At 29.7% G+C, this 16,630-nt stretch overlaps 2 protein-coding genes across 4 annotated transcripts; one reads left to right on the forward strand and one right to left on the reverse strand.

Annotated features, from left to right (window-relative positions):
- Positions 1–4,863: 4,863 nt before the first annotated feature.
- On the forward strand, positions 4,864–6,491 carry LOC101488230 (uncharacterized). Its single transcript, XM_004487712.4, has 2 exons — positions 4,864–5,301; positions 5,860–6,491. The coding sequence occupies exons 1-2, from the start codon at positions 4,941–4,943 to the stop codon at positions 6,453–6,455; spliced, it is 957 nt and encodes a 318-aa protein (XP_004487769.1). The 5' UTR covers positions 4,864–4,940; the 3' UTR covers positions 6,456–6,491.
- A 582-nt stretch (positions 6,492–7,073) lies between these two features.
- LOC101488560 (translocase of chloroplast 120, chloroplastic-like) lies at positions 7,074–13,913 on the reverse strand. Of its 3 annotated transcripts, XM_012717871.3 has the most exons (5): positions 13,490–13,913; positions 9,682–13,182; positions 9,424–9,500; positions 8,203–8,535; positions 7,074–7,458 (listed from the first exon to the last, which is right to left on the reverse strand). In XM_012717871.3, the coding sequence occupies exon 2, from the start codon at positions 13,165–13,167 to the stop codon at positions 9,727–9,729; it is 3,441 nt and encodes a 1,146-aa protein (XP_012573325.1). In that variant the 5' UTR covers positions 13,168–13,182; positions 13,490–13,913; the 3' UTR covers positions 7,074–7,458; positions 8,203–8,535; positions 9,424–9,500; positions 9,682–9,726. The 3 variants fall into 3 exon arrangements, with proteins under 3 accessions (XP_012573325.1, XP_012573327.1, XP_012573324.1); XM_012717873.3 differs by lacking the exon at positions 8,203–8,535; XM_012717870.3 differs by lacking the exon at positions 7,074–7,458 and having other exon boundaries at positions 7,968–8,535.
- Between the last annotated feature and the right edge of the window lie 2,717 nt (positions 13,914–16,630).

Genomic DNA, 16,630 nt, shown 5'->3' on the forward strand with positions numbered 1-16,630 from the left:
TGAGATTTTTTATACCACAACATTTTCTCATGAGCTAAAATCTTGCTGCAAATTCTTCTTAAAGAGCATAAGATCATAAGTTTGATTATCGTCCAAATGCTTGTGAATACCTCTAATCCTTGCCAGAACATTGGCACAGGTCTCTGTTCCCTAATTAGAGAGAACCCTAATTTTATTTATTTATAATATACCATAAAAGTTATGAAAAACTATATTGATATTTTTAATTTTATACAATAAATATTATAAAATTTTATATTTGTAATTTATGTTTAGAATAAATAGTCAATTTTTCACTATTGAGTATGTGATAATGGCTACAAGCAATTAGATGTCGCAGTTCACTATCAAATATTAGAATTTTAAACTTTGATTGTTAGGATTTTCAAATTTAAAAGTCTAATTTTTATATTTGAACAGAGCTCCAAAAACATTAAGACGATCATGGATCTAATTAAACAAAATGAAAAGAGTTTATAATTTTATATTTCATTTTATTTGTATTTATAAACACTGTTGAGTAGAAATTAGAATTAAAACCAATTATTTTATAGCTCATATGAAGTCTCTTCTTATCCTTATAATTTTCCCTACTTAGAAGGAAACATTAATAATAGGGATTTGATTGAGCTTTAAGTTTAAAAAAGTTATTTGTTAATAATGTATTTTCCGGGGGACGATATCCTTTCCGAAGTGATCGTTGTTGATGTCACGACAACCCGTCACTTACTGCTCGTCAGACCTTAACTTTTTTTTAGGCATCTATGCTTTGCAATTAAATATTACAAGAAAGTTGTTCTATTTTCATTTAATAATAACACATTATTGCACTAAAAATTGATAAACAAATTAAAGCATTCCATTATAAAGCATCAAATTCCTTTTCTTGCATCTATAAATAAGTTTTCGGACCATACAAATACATAATTAAACATTAAGGTTAATTAGATATCAATTGTTGAGTAAGACAATGATGTCCTCACGTCTCATAAAAAACTTCATTTCAGTGCTTGAGGCTGAGGAAGCAGCCCAAGCCCAAGCCCAAGTCCAAGGTTCTAAATCCTCCAACAATGGTACTTCAAACGCACTTAGCAACCTCGGCAACGGAGACCAAAATTTCTCCGGTGCGAAAGTGAACAGTGGTGCTAATTCCGGTGATCGAAATAGACACCACATCAACAACAATTTCCGTGGCCCCAATGTTAACGGTGGTGCTTTTAAAGGTCGTGGTCATGGATGGTTTATTGATGGTAACTTGAATGGATTTACAAAGAATAACAAAAAATAAATGATCTATTGTATTGTGTGATGTACTACTAGTATAATAATGAAGTTGGAACTATATCCAGTTCCAATGGTCTATATATGGTTTAATGTTGGGGCATATATAGGAGATTAAAAATGGAACCATGATCAGTAGATCACTAAATAAATCACTATGTATTGTGATTCTATATAGTTGTTATTTTTGGGTGACATCATGTTTTTGTAGCCAATTATTATTTTTAACTGAAATATGAGTTCTTTTTCGACTTGTATTTCTTAGGGCAGTTGTGCATCTAATTATTGGATTTCACGTCACATCATGATTAATAGACAAATGCTTAATGGGATCTAAGAGAAAATTAAAAGAATCAATATTATTATCATGACCAATTTAAAAACATGCATTTTCAAGATAAAGGACAATTTTATTCTTTTTGGTTATAACGTAGAAATAAAATAAAGAGAACCAAAAAAATTCAATTTATGTAAGTCACATATAACATTATAAAGTTTTTTATATGGAGATATATTTTGAATAGATGAAGATGATATCTTATTGATTAAATGAACGACGTGTTGAAGTGCTTAAGAGCAATTCTATTTTATTTTTAGAAGATTAGTATGAAAAAGTAAATTTCTAGTGACATTTAAAATATACTTATATTTTTGTTCCATAACAAAATTTTATTGTGGTGTACTTCAAAGTAAGATGTGTGGTGTATAATGCCATATTTAGCACACAAAAATTGTGTATGCAAATTCACTAGATCTAATAGTTTTTATAGTGGTATTAAATTGGTTTTGAACAAAAAAAATAAAATCATGCATTAATTTTCTAGTTTCCAATTTGTTATGCACGATAGAAATCCAAGTATATCTACCATGCAATGAACGGATAGATAAAGGTTCCCATATATCCATATGAATAAAATCGAAAGTATTAATAAAAAGACTAAAACCAGAAGGAAACATCAATTTAGATTATTTTGTTAAATAACAAAAATCACAAATTTTATTGGAATTGAATCTTACATAAGGAAAGTTTGTACAAATGTGAGTAAGCACTTTATTAAAAGGTTGTCCAAAGTGAAAATGTCAAAGATCAAAGAAAAAACAATACAATTAGAAGCATGAATATCAAGTATTAGTTATTGTAGGTGATATAGACCACAAAAAAGATTAGCATACCCAATCTTTTTAGATGTATATAGTTCTTGAATATGAGAGAATGAATTAGAGAAAATTAACCTACAATTCAAGGACTTAATAAGTGTTTGAACAACGATTATATTTAATGTAAATTTAGGAATAAACAAAAATTGAACAGTTGAAAAACAATGTTAAAGTGAATTTTCATAATAATATATTTTTACTTTTTATTTCTCCTAATTTTTTGCTAATACTTTTATTTGGAATTGTTAGATATATACTATTATGGTAGCTAAACATAAACATAAAAGTATAAATACTTTTGTTTCAAAAAATAATATTAGTTGGAATAGTCAAAGTTACCTCAAATCTATGTGAGGCTTCTCCCCTAGAAGAGAATCCCCGGTAGTGCCCCTTTGTATAAATGAAACCGAATCTTCTACAATTGAGTATGGTGTTGCAAATGTATAAATTTTTAGATTTAGAGAGAAACTTTTTTCAAAAGATTCTTGGAGTCGGATCGAGATTTGTAGCTAGCTATGGATGGAGTTGCTATGAGAGCTTCTATTTGTTCCCACCTCATTATTTAAATATATCGGATATATAAAATATTTTCAAAGATGCAAGAGGTATATAATCCTTCTGTTTTTATGTGTAGTGGTTGTGGCATATAGTTGAAATGATTGAAGAATTGGATGCCAAAATTCAGAGAGTTGAAATATATTCCGTCCTTAGTTTGTATTAGAAACAAAAATTTGAAACAAAAGAACAAATCATTAAAATGAAAACAAAACATTATATTTTGGTCTTTTATTATTTTATGATGATTTTTAAAATGATTATAGTTAATTAAGTATATAATGTTTATTGTTAGGAAAGTTGATAAGTCACGAATAAAAAATAATATTTAAAATGAAAATAATAAATTCTATATTGATGGAATTTAGAAGGAAAAAAATAATATATAATATACTCTATAAACTAGTGGAGATTTAAAAAACTAACCAGCTAAAAATTAATTATAACTAATTTCTACATTGAATATTCTTCGGCAAGTTAAACTTGTGTCAATTACCTTTTCAGTTCAGAAAATATCAGAAAAAGAAATGTCAAAAAATTTATCGACTAGATAAAATATAAAATACCAAAAATGCATTATCTTTATGAATAAAAATTATAATATAGTCTAATTAATAGACTCAGATCTTATCTAATTTTTATATTAAATTTAATTTATTTTTACAAAATTAACATACAAAGTAAATGATTTCATTCTTTATAAATTCTTGCAAAATAAAATAAATCACTCTTCATAAATTCTTAAAGTTATGTTATTTTCAACGTGAGATTAAGATTTTCTTTGACTATATCTCGTGAGAGAGTGGGACAAGCTATTTGGATGTTTGGTATTCAAGTTAGAAGAGAGCCATTTTTTTGGGAACAATAGGAAACCGTTACTACAGCAACAATACAAATCTTCTACTTTATTCTCTTTGCTGTGAATTCAACAAAGCTCTATGGACCACTTGATGTTTATATATAAATATTTATGTAATTTAATTTTAAAATATGTATAGGATCGAACAATTGGCCCTAGCCATTTAATGTTGCCTTTCCTTTTTTCTACTACTTCTATATAAATATTCATTTTAAATCATACAGATAAATATTCTCGGCATTAGGTTCTCCAATATTTGCTATAATATGAATTGTATGATGCTTTTGTAACAAAATATGAATATGAATTAGGCAGAACTTCGGCTCATTACCACCACCAACCATCCCCTACGATTAAATTATTAATAATAAATAAATAATAATATTTAAATTATTACTGTTTAAATAATAAAATTATATTTTTTTAAATAATAAAATTTTATTTTTCTAATAAATTATGTTTATAATAATAAATTATGTTTATAATAATAAATTATGTTTATAATAATAAATTATTATTTGAATTCTGTTTTTTAAAATAATAATTAAATTCTGCTTTTTTTTTCAAAATAGTTTTCTAAAATGACAAATTTTATTTCAGTTTTTAAAAATAATAAACAAAATCCATTAGAAAAGTATGTATTTTAAAATATATATAATAATATTTACTTAGCTATATATTTTAAAATAAATAAATGCAATTCAATAAATTGCATTTAAAAAAAATGTAATCAATTGGACTATGAAAAAAAGTTTTGATGGATTGAATACATCTATATTTTTAAATAGATGAATTAGATCCAATTTATTAATATTTTTATTAGGTAGTGAATAGATGTGAGAATGAATCAACGATGATACTTAATTTTTAAATATCGAATTTGATCTTCACATAAGATAAACACTTATTAATTTTCAATCATAAAAAAAAAAATTAAAAAAATTAAAAAAAAAAAAAAAAAAAAAACAAGTGATCGAAAATAAAAGTAGTTGTTATAAGAGTCCGACAATTGTCACCTATTGACATAATCATGTATATAGAATAAATATGGTTGAAGAAATTGAAGAACCCAAAACAAAATCCGTACATGAATATAGCCATATACATAGATAATCAATCAATGGGAACCAATCACAGTACTCACACAAACCTTGGCGACGATAGCACATGTTATAAAGCTGGAGCCAATGGCTCCAAAGCACGTTGGGGAGATTCTTTCGAAGTTGGTATGAGCAAATGGAATGAAAATGATAACACAAATGTTTGGGGTGTAGAATACAAAACAGGACAAAAAAATCGTACTTGTGGTTTTCAACTAAAAGCAAGCAATGACAATCATGGTATTGAGAGCATAAATTTTGGATTACGCGACATAGCTAACAACAAAACTGAATTTGCTTTGAAGATTACAAGAATTGAACGTCATACTCTTCATGGAGGGATAACAGGTATTACCACTTTTTTTTTGTTGAAAAAAAAAACAAAAAATCATAATGTTATATCATGAGTTATAATCACTTATATTATTATATAGAGAGTAAATTATTAGAAACTAACTAATTCATAATCTGTTGTTGAATTCGAAAGTTAGTTCAGTGATTCGGCTCGTAACTCTGGAAGACATTAGATGTAGAAAACTAATTAACTATAACACACTTAAGTATAAACTAAAAGCATTTAAAATAAGAGTAAAAATACAAATAAATTATTTATTTGTTGATTGATATGTCTCTAATATGATCTATACATTTTTGTATTATTTAGACAAAAATGTTAGAGTCTAACTCTAACCAACCACTTCTTTAATTAACAATAATTATACTCTAATCATTTGTTATATTAGATACAATCTTAGTCCCACTGGTTAATATGACTAATATTGTATCTAATAAGTTATTCGGCTAACTCACATATGTGAGAAAGACAGGTTATTTTGTGGTCGGCTAATAATTTAAAATATATTTTTAGTATACATTAACAAATTAGATCTCTAATAATATTAATAGGAATGGATTCCTCTGCTTCTCCAATATCATTCACAAGGACAAATCAAGATTACTTAATAGAGACAACTATTGTTTCCTACAGTTGTTCCTACAGAGAAGGACTTTTTGTTCTGGAAATGAAGAAAAAGGGAAAATCCAAAAACGCTTGCATTGTTAATGTGGCACATTATTACATAACCAAAGATGTTGGTCTCTCTGTTTCGGCTAAAATATTTAGAAACAAAGCTAATGGTTTTGTTGTTGAAGTGGAAGGTCCTTTTAAACATCCAAGTGTTGATTTGCGTAGGGTTGTTGATAAAACATGTAGTAGTGGTGTTTGGTCACCTAATGCTTGTTCTCATTGTAAAAGAACAACAAAAAAGGCTAGCATTGGTGTGAAAAGTGGAGATTTGAATTCTAATAATTCATTGTTGAAAGGTGATTCTCATGTTCAAGAGAGTGATGGAAAAATTGGTGAAATTGTTAAACATGGTTTATTCTCAAGTAGTGTTAGAGAGCAAGTTAACATTGGTCTTATCAATTCAAGTGGATACACTTCTGGTACTCTTAATAACTCTATTGTTTTTATGGATTGTAATTTTAAAATGCATGATTAGAAAATTAATTATTGTAATGTTAAGCTTTCAACACAACCGATTTTTTTTATAATGTGGCGAGTGGTTATAGATTGCAGATTTTTCATCTCTTTCGAAGCATGATGTGAGCTGGAGTGAGAGCTCTTAAGATTACATAATGTTGTTTTAATTATGAATGTGGTAAAATCATATGTTTAGGTTATTAAGACATAAAAATCTGAATCGATGTTTATTTATGTGTTCTTAAGATAAAATTATTTGTTGATTATGATTTTCGAAAGAATAATGATCATAATAGTGGTATTTATGACATGAATTTTTACTATTCAAAGTTGATCATGAGAGAACAAACCGAATTTTATCAAAGATCAATATGAGTGTCAAAATATTTATTAGGACCAAACTAATAGCAAATAGAAGAGAGACTGTCAATGTTATCCTCTATTTTGTCTTATTTGCAATTTTGGTTTCATTATTTATAAATCTACAACTTTAGTCCTTATGTTTTCAAAATGGTTTTCTCACCTAAACATTAGGTAATGAATTTTGGTGATGTAGCAACCGAACCATGATATTTATGTGGCAACAGAATTGATGATGTGACATTGATGACACATATTTTCAATTAACAACTCACTATATCATCAAAATACATATAAATTTATTGGTGCAATTTTGGCATATTAAAACAAGAAAATAGCATCTATTATCACCCCGATTTTTTTTTTGAACTAAATCCTCCATCAAGTTTGTTCAATAACAAGAGTTTTTTTTACAATCTTCCTCTTCTAACATCCTCTATGTATATATTCTCCAAGACCTCTGGTTGATGCACAATTTGTGACATGACATGAGAAGCACTTGAAGGATTTTAACATAATGATCATCCATACAAAATTAGGATGTAGCCAGAGGCAAAGCCATATAGACCTTCGAGTTGAGTTAAAGCCAAAATAGTGGAAATGGAGACACCAATTCTTTGTGGGTCCTTGCAAACCAAGATAATATTATGCCACATTCTCACCTTAAGAAAAAAGGGAAAGAAAAAAGTTATACTACACAAAGATGATTTGATATGATACTAATTAATGTGGAAATACATTAAATGGAATTAGATCCCAAACCCATTTTTCGATACATTATTTCTTCACACACCCTTTTCTTAGTGTAACTAAATTTTCTCTTATGCGTAACTCAATTTTCTATTACAAGACACCCGAACAATATTTCTTCACGCAACCTTTTTATCTCTTGGTGTAACTAAATTTTCTTTGTGTAACCCAATTTCTCTCGTGTAACTCAATTTTCTATTACAAGACACCTGAACATAACAATAAACAACACACGAATTGTGCTACAACTCTTTGACGCAAATCTAACCATATTTCGATAAACATTTATAAAATTAAATTCTACATATAAAGAATTATCAATTTTAATTGAATATATAACACAATATGACATATAACTCATGTACTACTATACTATGTCAAACTCAAGTACTACGCTATTGTATAATACATAGACCATATATCAAGTGAGAAGACTAATTAACAGCCATTAGATTGAATGGAGGGCTGAGATTAAAATATATTTTTACGTGTCGCATGACACAAAAAACTATCTGGTTCTCAGAGCCCATACTTTGCTGCTACCTCACACCTAAACGTTCACAAATTAAACAGACAAGAATATGTTCAACAACCAAAAAAGACAAGAATATAACTAGTTTTTCTATTGTATCTCTCACATGTCATTGTTTCACTACCTGTTCCTGTAAATAAAGGTTGTGGAGCTAACATTCCCATGAACTTAACATGTTCCTGAGCTACATCCCGTTGAATTAGCATCGGGTTCCTGGTGAATCACAGCAAACCATCAAGCCACTCCATTGAAAATGGCTTTATGCCTTTATGTTACTTAAATCATTTGCACCAAGAAGTGAGACGACCCATACTTTCTCTTTGTCTTTCCTCGCGGGATTATTTTTCCTCATTAAAGTCGAACAAACATTTGTTTACTTTGTAGCCTTCAGGTCATATGAAAGTATAATCATTGGCCTAAACCAGTGGAAGACTATCTCTTTCATTGAACCCAACACCTATATATGTACATCACTTAAACTTTAGACTTCTTAAGTGAATGAAAGTTATTAGAAGAAATATACACTGAAACTCATTTCTTAAATTCATGTGAAAACAAGTGAAGACACCACAACAGAAAATTCTGGTTTCAGGGGAGAAGTTAAAGGTCGGTTATCTTACCATATTTCCTATTTACATTTTCAGTTCAACTTATAATCATAAGAGAATATATATTAGATTCAATACCTGTCTCACCATTTTCTTTTACAATTTTTTAAAACAGATATAACATTTTGAGAAATTTTGAATATGCCAAACTATTGTTTTATTGTTTTTGAAAAAACATTTCTTCCTCCATCTCCTCTATATCACAATTATTCACTACATAAATTTTCGATCTCCATATTAGCAATTTAAAATGAACATAAAATTTAGAAAATAAAAACCAAAAATGTTTTCAGAAAATAAACGGGGCTAAAATTGCTCGTATCTCAGCCACATGGCGGATAACCCCAGAAGATGGAAACAAATATTCGAACTTGTTCAAATGTAAACACTAGAAAAGAAGCCACTAAAGATTGTTTTCATTCTCAAATCAATTCTGTAAATCTACTGAAAGACAGTATATCTCCCATTCCTGACAAGCATAATATGTGTGAGAATATATGATTAAATCTATTATGAAATTTAAATATCACACTGTAGCACCATGCTACAACTAAATATGGTTCTGAAAAATACATAAAAAAAAGGGCAATCAAATTATATAGCAAAAGTAACTTTAACTTGATGAACTGCAGATAAAGAAAGAGTTCATATCATGAATCATTGCATCAGTCTCGTGCATATATTAGAGACTGAAAAGTTCGCAAGAGTTGCATTGCCTGAATAAAAAAAGATGGTACCTGAATAGGATGTTCTGCTAAAATACAAAATTCACTTGTTTTGGTACACAGAATTGAATGCTCGGTGAAAACTGTTCCTGGAATTTACAAGGAAAGAGAAAGAAAAAAAATCAATTTTAACTGAAAATAGAGCAAATGAAGAAAGACGACATTGTAAACGCAATTTAGCATATTTTCGGTACAGAACAAGAATGATGCAATTTAGCATCATTCTTGTTACATGGCATCCAGCATGCGATGTCATCTTAAGTTAATTACCTATTACTGTGCAGGTGCTGCAGCTCACATAATCTAACATCATCATCATTGTTCAAACTGCAATTGTTGAGAATAACCGACAACCTTCTTAAGTAGAGGGATGAGGCCAACCAAAGCAATTTGAAGCTGTTCTGAACTATTTAATCGAATGCTAATTTGTCCAGCCCCACGATTGTTCAAATTGGCTCGCGCAACAAGGTTTGTATGCCGTCCAACAGGAATTTGTGATTGTAAATTGCACCCAACAGCAAGATCTCCATGCCAATCCATAATGGAAAGCCCAAGCGTTGATAATGAGCGTCCTAGAGGGTAATTTTTATCCCTCAAGTGGGCCTCCAAACTGCCACCATAAGCAACATCATCGCGCCCTGCCATTGCACCACCAGAAATAACCAAATTGAACTGCTTATTAGCAATCAACTTGTCTTCGACTTTAACTCCAGCTGACAAGGCATCACCCAAGAGAGTAAATGAGAGACCAGCAGTTGCCTTATTTCTCCTAAAATTACAGAATTTTGTCTCACTACGTAATGTGTAAGCTAAGTCTCTCCCAACAGTCTGCATATCAAAACCTAAAGAAGTTGCTTTCCCTTCTCCATACTGAACTGAACTGGCAATTTCCATCTGAACATTAGCATCCTTTTTATCCTTGGTAACTTGACCACTAAAAGACAGGGGTATCTTGTCTTTAACAACAAACAATCTTTCTACATTTAAGCCTTCATAACCCACATCGTGATCCCATCCATGAGTTTCTAGAACAGGTCTTACAAGCCACTGGTTGGATGAATCAAGATAACGATACCGGTGAGTGGGAGTATCAGAGTCAAAAGATGAAGGCAAGGCCAAATCTGGCATGGGAACAGGAACAGAAGCTGCACCACCACTCTCTTCCTCTACATTTTCACCATAATCATTTGGCAGATCTTTTGCTGATTCTGCCATTTCCTTCATCATCTTCCGTTGCTTTTTTTCATACTTTAATTGTTTCTTCATTAAGAGTTTTTCTCGATACTCGACCTCATCCAGATATGCTTTCTTCTGAGCTCTAGAAAGATTTTTGAGTTGGGCCTTTGTCAAAGGTTTAAACGGTGGTAAGTCATCAGGGTCTGTTTCATCACCAGAATCTGATGGTTCACCAAGATTGTCATCGAGACTGTCCTCATCATTGAACTGCTCCTCTGGCAACTTTAATTGTGGCCTTGACTGCAGAAGGGATGACAGAAGAAATGGTAATGGTAGCACTCTTGTGCGAGCTGTGTAAGGCTTTTCCGGTGGACTATCGTGTAACTTAAGAAGAGCATTTGCTTCAGCCAGAATTTTTGACGCAAAAGATAAGAGCAACAGATGTGGTTTCCAAACCTGGCCATTAGGCAACACTCTTTGGCCGGATGTATTAATTCTGCAAGCAGAATGGTTCTCCACCAATGATATAGGATTCATGAGACGTGTATCACCAGCTGCTTGACGAATGGCATGCTGCACAACTTGAGAACGCTGTGTGACAAACATGTCATAATTGGAAGCAGTACCATTAGGGCCATCAGGTGGAGCAGATGCTGCATGAGTCAAACCCACAATAGCATTGAACCATATGGATGGTCCAAAAATGTCAGTAATCGTGCGTAAGAGTGGCATATCACTAAAATCCCGGCTCTGCGTATCTAACCTATCAAGATACAGCACAATATCAGGTGGTGTTTTCTTAATAAAACGCTTGACAGCAAGGAGGATCTTCTCATTACGTTGCTGGTCTGTCCAAGAAGGTAGAAGTCCTGGTGTATCAATGGCCCGAACTTTAATACCCTGTACTGTTCCCACAACATCCTGCACTTTTTTTGTTCCCATATGAAAAGCATCAGTTTTAAATTTAACCTCGTCAAAGATAGAATTGATGGTTGCACTTTTTCCAACTCCTGTCTTTCCAAGAACCATTATTGTACAAGAGAAATCAAGTGGTTCTTGACCCACTGATTCAAGTTGCTCGGCCATTGCACTAGCACGATCAAAGCTAAAAGCGCCAACACGGCTGCCATTCCTCCCTCTGAGTTGTTCAGCCAGTCCTAATCTATACAGAACTTGTGCTACAACAACATTGTGGGGTGTCTGCCCAAGCCTATTAGCTAGCCGCAAAAACTTCACCCTAATCATTTGAAGTTTCTCACGAGTCTCGTCATACTCCTCAGCCTCCCCAGATGAGGACTCGTCCAATTTTTGGGACTGCAAATTAGATACAGTATTATTGACCCGCGGCTGCTGCACTACCCGTGGAGCAGGTTTCAATAATGGAGCTGCAGGTCCAAGGCCAGCAGGAGGAACAAGAGTGGTGGTAGTGGCAACAGATTTTCCAGATGAAGAAACAGCCTCGGTATCCGGTTTTTTAGAAATCTGAGTGGTTTCTTTCTGTTTCGCATTTTTCTCTGGTATCTTTTTTAGCTCCCCAACAACGGAAAAGTTTTCATAATTTCCTAGATTTTCTTCATTAGAAATCTTAGACCGGTAAACCTTTGTACTACCTTCTTCTAAATCAACAGCAGTAGCCTGAACAGTCGGCATCTCAGTAGCAAGAGAATTTTTTGATAAGGATGAGCTTCCAGCAGTTTCAATCTCTTTACTTTCATCCACATTTCGAGAAGACTCTCCTTTTTCACCAATTGTTTCCAGATGCTCTGAATTTAATCCAGCGTCATCATTCTCAGTTTCATGATCATTACTATAATCTTTACATTCAGTCCTCTGACTATCAGATATTCCCATTCCTTTTCCATTTGTATCCTCGTGGTTTATATCAGCGCCAACGGTCTCATCCTCCATTTCTATAAGTATTTCACAATGAGGTTCAAAATTCCTGTGAACTGAATGTCTGTATGCTTTTTCACATGTATCATCTTGAATTTCACTATAAGGGTCATCTGAATCATTATACTGTTCCTCTATTTTGTCATCTTTAAGACCGGGATCCAAGCCAACCTTTTTCAAATCCTCAGCATCAATACTCTGGTTTCGCATCTCCTCGTCGAATCTAGATTCTGTATGAAACTCACCAACAATGCAATCCACCTTGTCAGTGCTTCCATTTTCCAATATCATACCACCATTTTCTCTAGGAGTAAAATATTCATGATCTTCATTTTCAGCCTTCTCACTTGATACTCCACCTGAGGTCCCTCCGGTATCAAATCCATCTACTACACAAGAGCTTTCAAGCTGCCTCTGACAATCATCGGGCACTTCCGAAGTAGCAATCACTAGAACCTTTTCTTCCTCCTTCAATTGTTTGGTACACTCATCATCACCAATTCCAATTGCCTCTTGAAAGTTATCCAGTTCTTCTGCGGTATCATCAACCGAATTCGAAGGCAATGCAGTAACAGTAGCAACAACATCAACAGCAGCATCTCCCTGATCATTGAAATGCTTTACTGGATCTATTGCCTCCTCTCCTTCAAAATTATTCATCTCTCTCTCAGCACCATTATCCATCATCACAAATCTAAAACCCTAGATTTTCCACACACACAAAAATTATAAAATATCAGAAACCCTTTTAAAACGATAGAATGAATTCTGATGAAATTAGAACAACACCAGTATCAAATAATAATAATAATAATAATAATTGATTAAAATTAGAATCGGGAAGCAATGAGATGTAGAATTAAGATTGAACATAGAAATTAATTAACAAAAAGGGTCCACTGTGCGGTTATCTATTAGGGTTTAATTATGATATATCTATCTAATCCAATGAAATGAAAAAGAAGTGTGAATTAAATTCATAAAATAAATAACTAGCGAGAATGCAAACCTGAAGGGTGTTTCTGTCTCTGTCACAGTTGAAATTGAAATTGAAATTGAAATTGAAATTGAAATTGAAATGAAATGAGAGAGATAAATCATGAATGAATTGTTCTGCTTCAGTTTTCAAAGGATAAGGAGTAAAGAAGATCAACGGATAGAGTGATGATTGGGGAGATTAGATCGACGGTAGAGAATGCTGTTGCATAGACATCATCGACACAAATCGCGTAATTTGATGTTCAGGTGGACGACCCTTGTTTGGTTAACGAAATACAAAGTAAAAAGAAAGGGATTGATTTGGATATTTTTTATTTTTTATTTATGAGTAGAGGATGTGAAAAGAAAAATAAAACAGGTTTTGAAATTGTTTTCCTTTGTTTGGAATCCATCAAATGTGAGAGAAAAGATGGAAAAATATTTAGGAGCCTCACAGAGATTTTTCTCTCTATTTTAAAAATAAATGAACCAATTGTTTCTTGTTTTTCAAATGGATCTTAAGGAGATGCATTATCACTAATGTAAAATTATCTTATACTTCTAAAAAAACTCTATTCAATTTTACTTTATCCTATATAACTTTTTTTTCTCACTTTTTACACAATCAACTAAAGAAAATGAAAAATTTTAAATTTCTTTCTTCTTTAACTTTCTTTTCAATCAAACACTATAGAATCATCTTACTCTTTCTTCTCATAATATAAATAAAAATAAGTCAAAAAAAAAATGCATGTATGTGAGACAGAAAGAGTATTTTCTATCATACTTTTTCTTCTAACTTTTTGTTTATTATTTTTCTTTCCTCTCACATTCTTTTATAAACCAACTCATACAATTTTTTTCTTATAAAAGGGTTTAATAGGTATTGTGTGGTGAGAGGGAATGATCGACCAGTTTTATTAATTAATAGTGTAAAAATTAATTTACATCGTCAATATATCATATATTTTCTCATTTTTATTTTGTATTGTTTGATTTGTGTAAGTAACGAGTTCTTTATAAATTACTTTTTTTTTTAAATATTCTACTTTTTAATTTTTATACTCTTAAAAGTGATCTCGAAAAACGACCAATCATCTAATCCTTTAATAGTCTATTAACATTCAAAAGTATTCTTTTATCTACTTTTTTTTTGTGTAATTTTTTTTTGTCATTTTAATTTCAATTTATAAATTAATCTTGTATTTTCTATATTTCCTTTGTTAATTAAATAATGTTATTTGTAAATGTATATACTTGAAGTAAAAAAGAAATCAAAACAAAGTGATAGAAATCATTCTATATTTTCTAATTTATTTTTATGTGCTTATTTAACTATCATGATAAAAATAATTGAAAAAGAAAACTTACCTTGCAATAAGGGATTGTGGACCCATGATTTTTCTCTCAGTTTAATGAAGATAATATTAAATTTAATGCTTTAAAGTAGGATAGTGAAATTAGGGATGTCTTCACAATATGGTATATTAATATGGTGCAAAATGCAAATCATAGCGATCCCTATAAATTATTAATAAATAAAAAAATTGAAAAATTAGGAACCGTACAAAAGTTGATCTTCTATTTTTCATTGTTGATGAATTTTGGTGATTTTAGTACATTTAAAAAAAATTATGATTAAAAAATAAATTAATAGAAACTATTTAAATGAGAGAAATAGTTTAATTAAAAAGAAAATAGAAAAATTGATCTCTTATTTTTTATTGTCGATGAGTTTCGGTGATTTTTGTACATTTAAAAAAAATTAAATTGACAATTAAAATAAATTAATAAAAATTATTTGAATGAAAGAAAAAATTTAACTAAAACAAGTCAGAATTAAAGGCAAAATTGAAATGAAAAATAGACTACATCAAACTAATTAGTGAGTAATCATAATCGACCATATTATATATTAATAATAATTCATAATAATCGTTGATTAATTAAATTATTATTCTACTAGCACAAACTAAAAAATTATATAATAGTAGAAGTTGTTTACTTTTTGAAACTTTCTATTTTAATTTTTAATTTTATTTTTAATTTTATATATAAATAAGGATATAAGATATTTTTAAAATAAATAATTTTTTTAATAAATTTTTTACTAAAAAAATGAGACTTTTGAAGTAAATAATTATTTATATTTTTATAAAAAATAAAAATGTCAATAATTATTTTTGTTATTTTTGAAAATACATCATTTTTAAATAGTATTTTATCTTCTTTCTATTATAATGGTTTTATTCAATAGTTTTTTTATTAAAATAAAATAAATCAACATTTTAAAAATACAAAAAAAATTAACAAAAACTTTTAAAGTATTTTTATAGTACGTGCGAGTGCACCCCTCACTTTATGCCCATCTCGTCACTTTACAAACGATGAGACTTTTAGTTAGATTTCATATAAATAATATAAATATATATATTTATATACATATATATAAATAAATGTGTGTAGGACGGATCCAAAAACAAAATTATCAAAACAATCAATTTAGACCTCCAAAATATTACTTGATTAAAATATCTCTAACAAAAATTACTTAATAAATTAAAAGGTATGAAAGGATGGAGGAGTGGTAAGTGCCATAGCCCCTCCCTCCTCACAGGATATATTATAACTATAATATGTTTAATATTCTAAACAAATTAATATATATATATATATATATATATATATATATATATATATATATTATTTGTTAATATACTCCTAATAACTTTATATATTCTTTTTCAACAAACAATAAATAATATTATAGAAACATGAATTATTTATTTCTCTTAAAATGTAAAACTATAACAATAATATTAATTACTACTAAATTTATTATTACAATCAACTATTCAGTCTCATGATTTAATTCATAAAGTCTTATTTTTAGAGATAGATAAAATATTATTTAAATTTTGAAATGGACTAATTTCTAAAACCACGTGCAGAGAGTATTGTTAAAACAAAATAAAATATTTGTATAATTTATTTTTATTTTTTTACCTATGATATGTTTCTGAATCTATCCGTTAAAAGATATTCTTATATTTTTAAATTAAAATTAATAAAAATTTATATAAAATTATTAGTCTCAAAAAAATTTAAATCAATCGACTTTATTATCAATTGATAAAGTAATATTACACAATATTAATTATATTAGTTTAAT

Source organism: Cicer arietinum, chromosome 1, assembly GCF_000331145.2.
Source record: "Cicer arietinum cultivar CDC Frontier isolate Library 1 chromosome 1, Cicar.CDCFrontier_v2.0, whole genome shotgun sequence".
Classification (NCBI taxonomy): Eukaryota; Viridiplantae; Streptophyta; class Magnoliopsida; order Fabales; family Fabaceae; genus Cicer; species Cicer arietinum.

Excerpts from the sequence above, each read along its gene's own strand:
- LOC101488230 (XM_004487712.4), top strand. The coding sequence starts at position 4,941 with ATGAATATAGCCATATACATAGATAATCAATCAATGGGAACCAATCAC. Across the intron at positions 5,302-5,859 it reads TCTTCATGGAGGGATAACAG|GAATGGATTCCTCTGCTTCT; the intron begins GTATTACCACTT and ends TAATATTAATAG.
- LOC101488560 (XM_012717873.3), bottom strand. The coding sequence starts at position 13,167 with ATGATGGATAATGGTGCTGAGAGAGAGATGAATAATTTTGAAGGAGAG.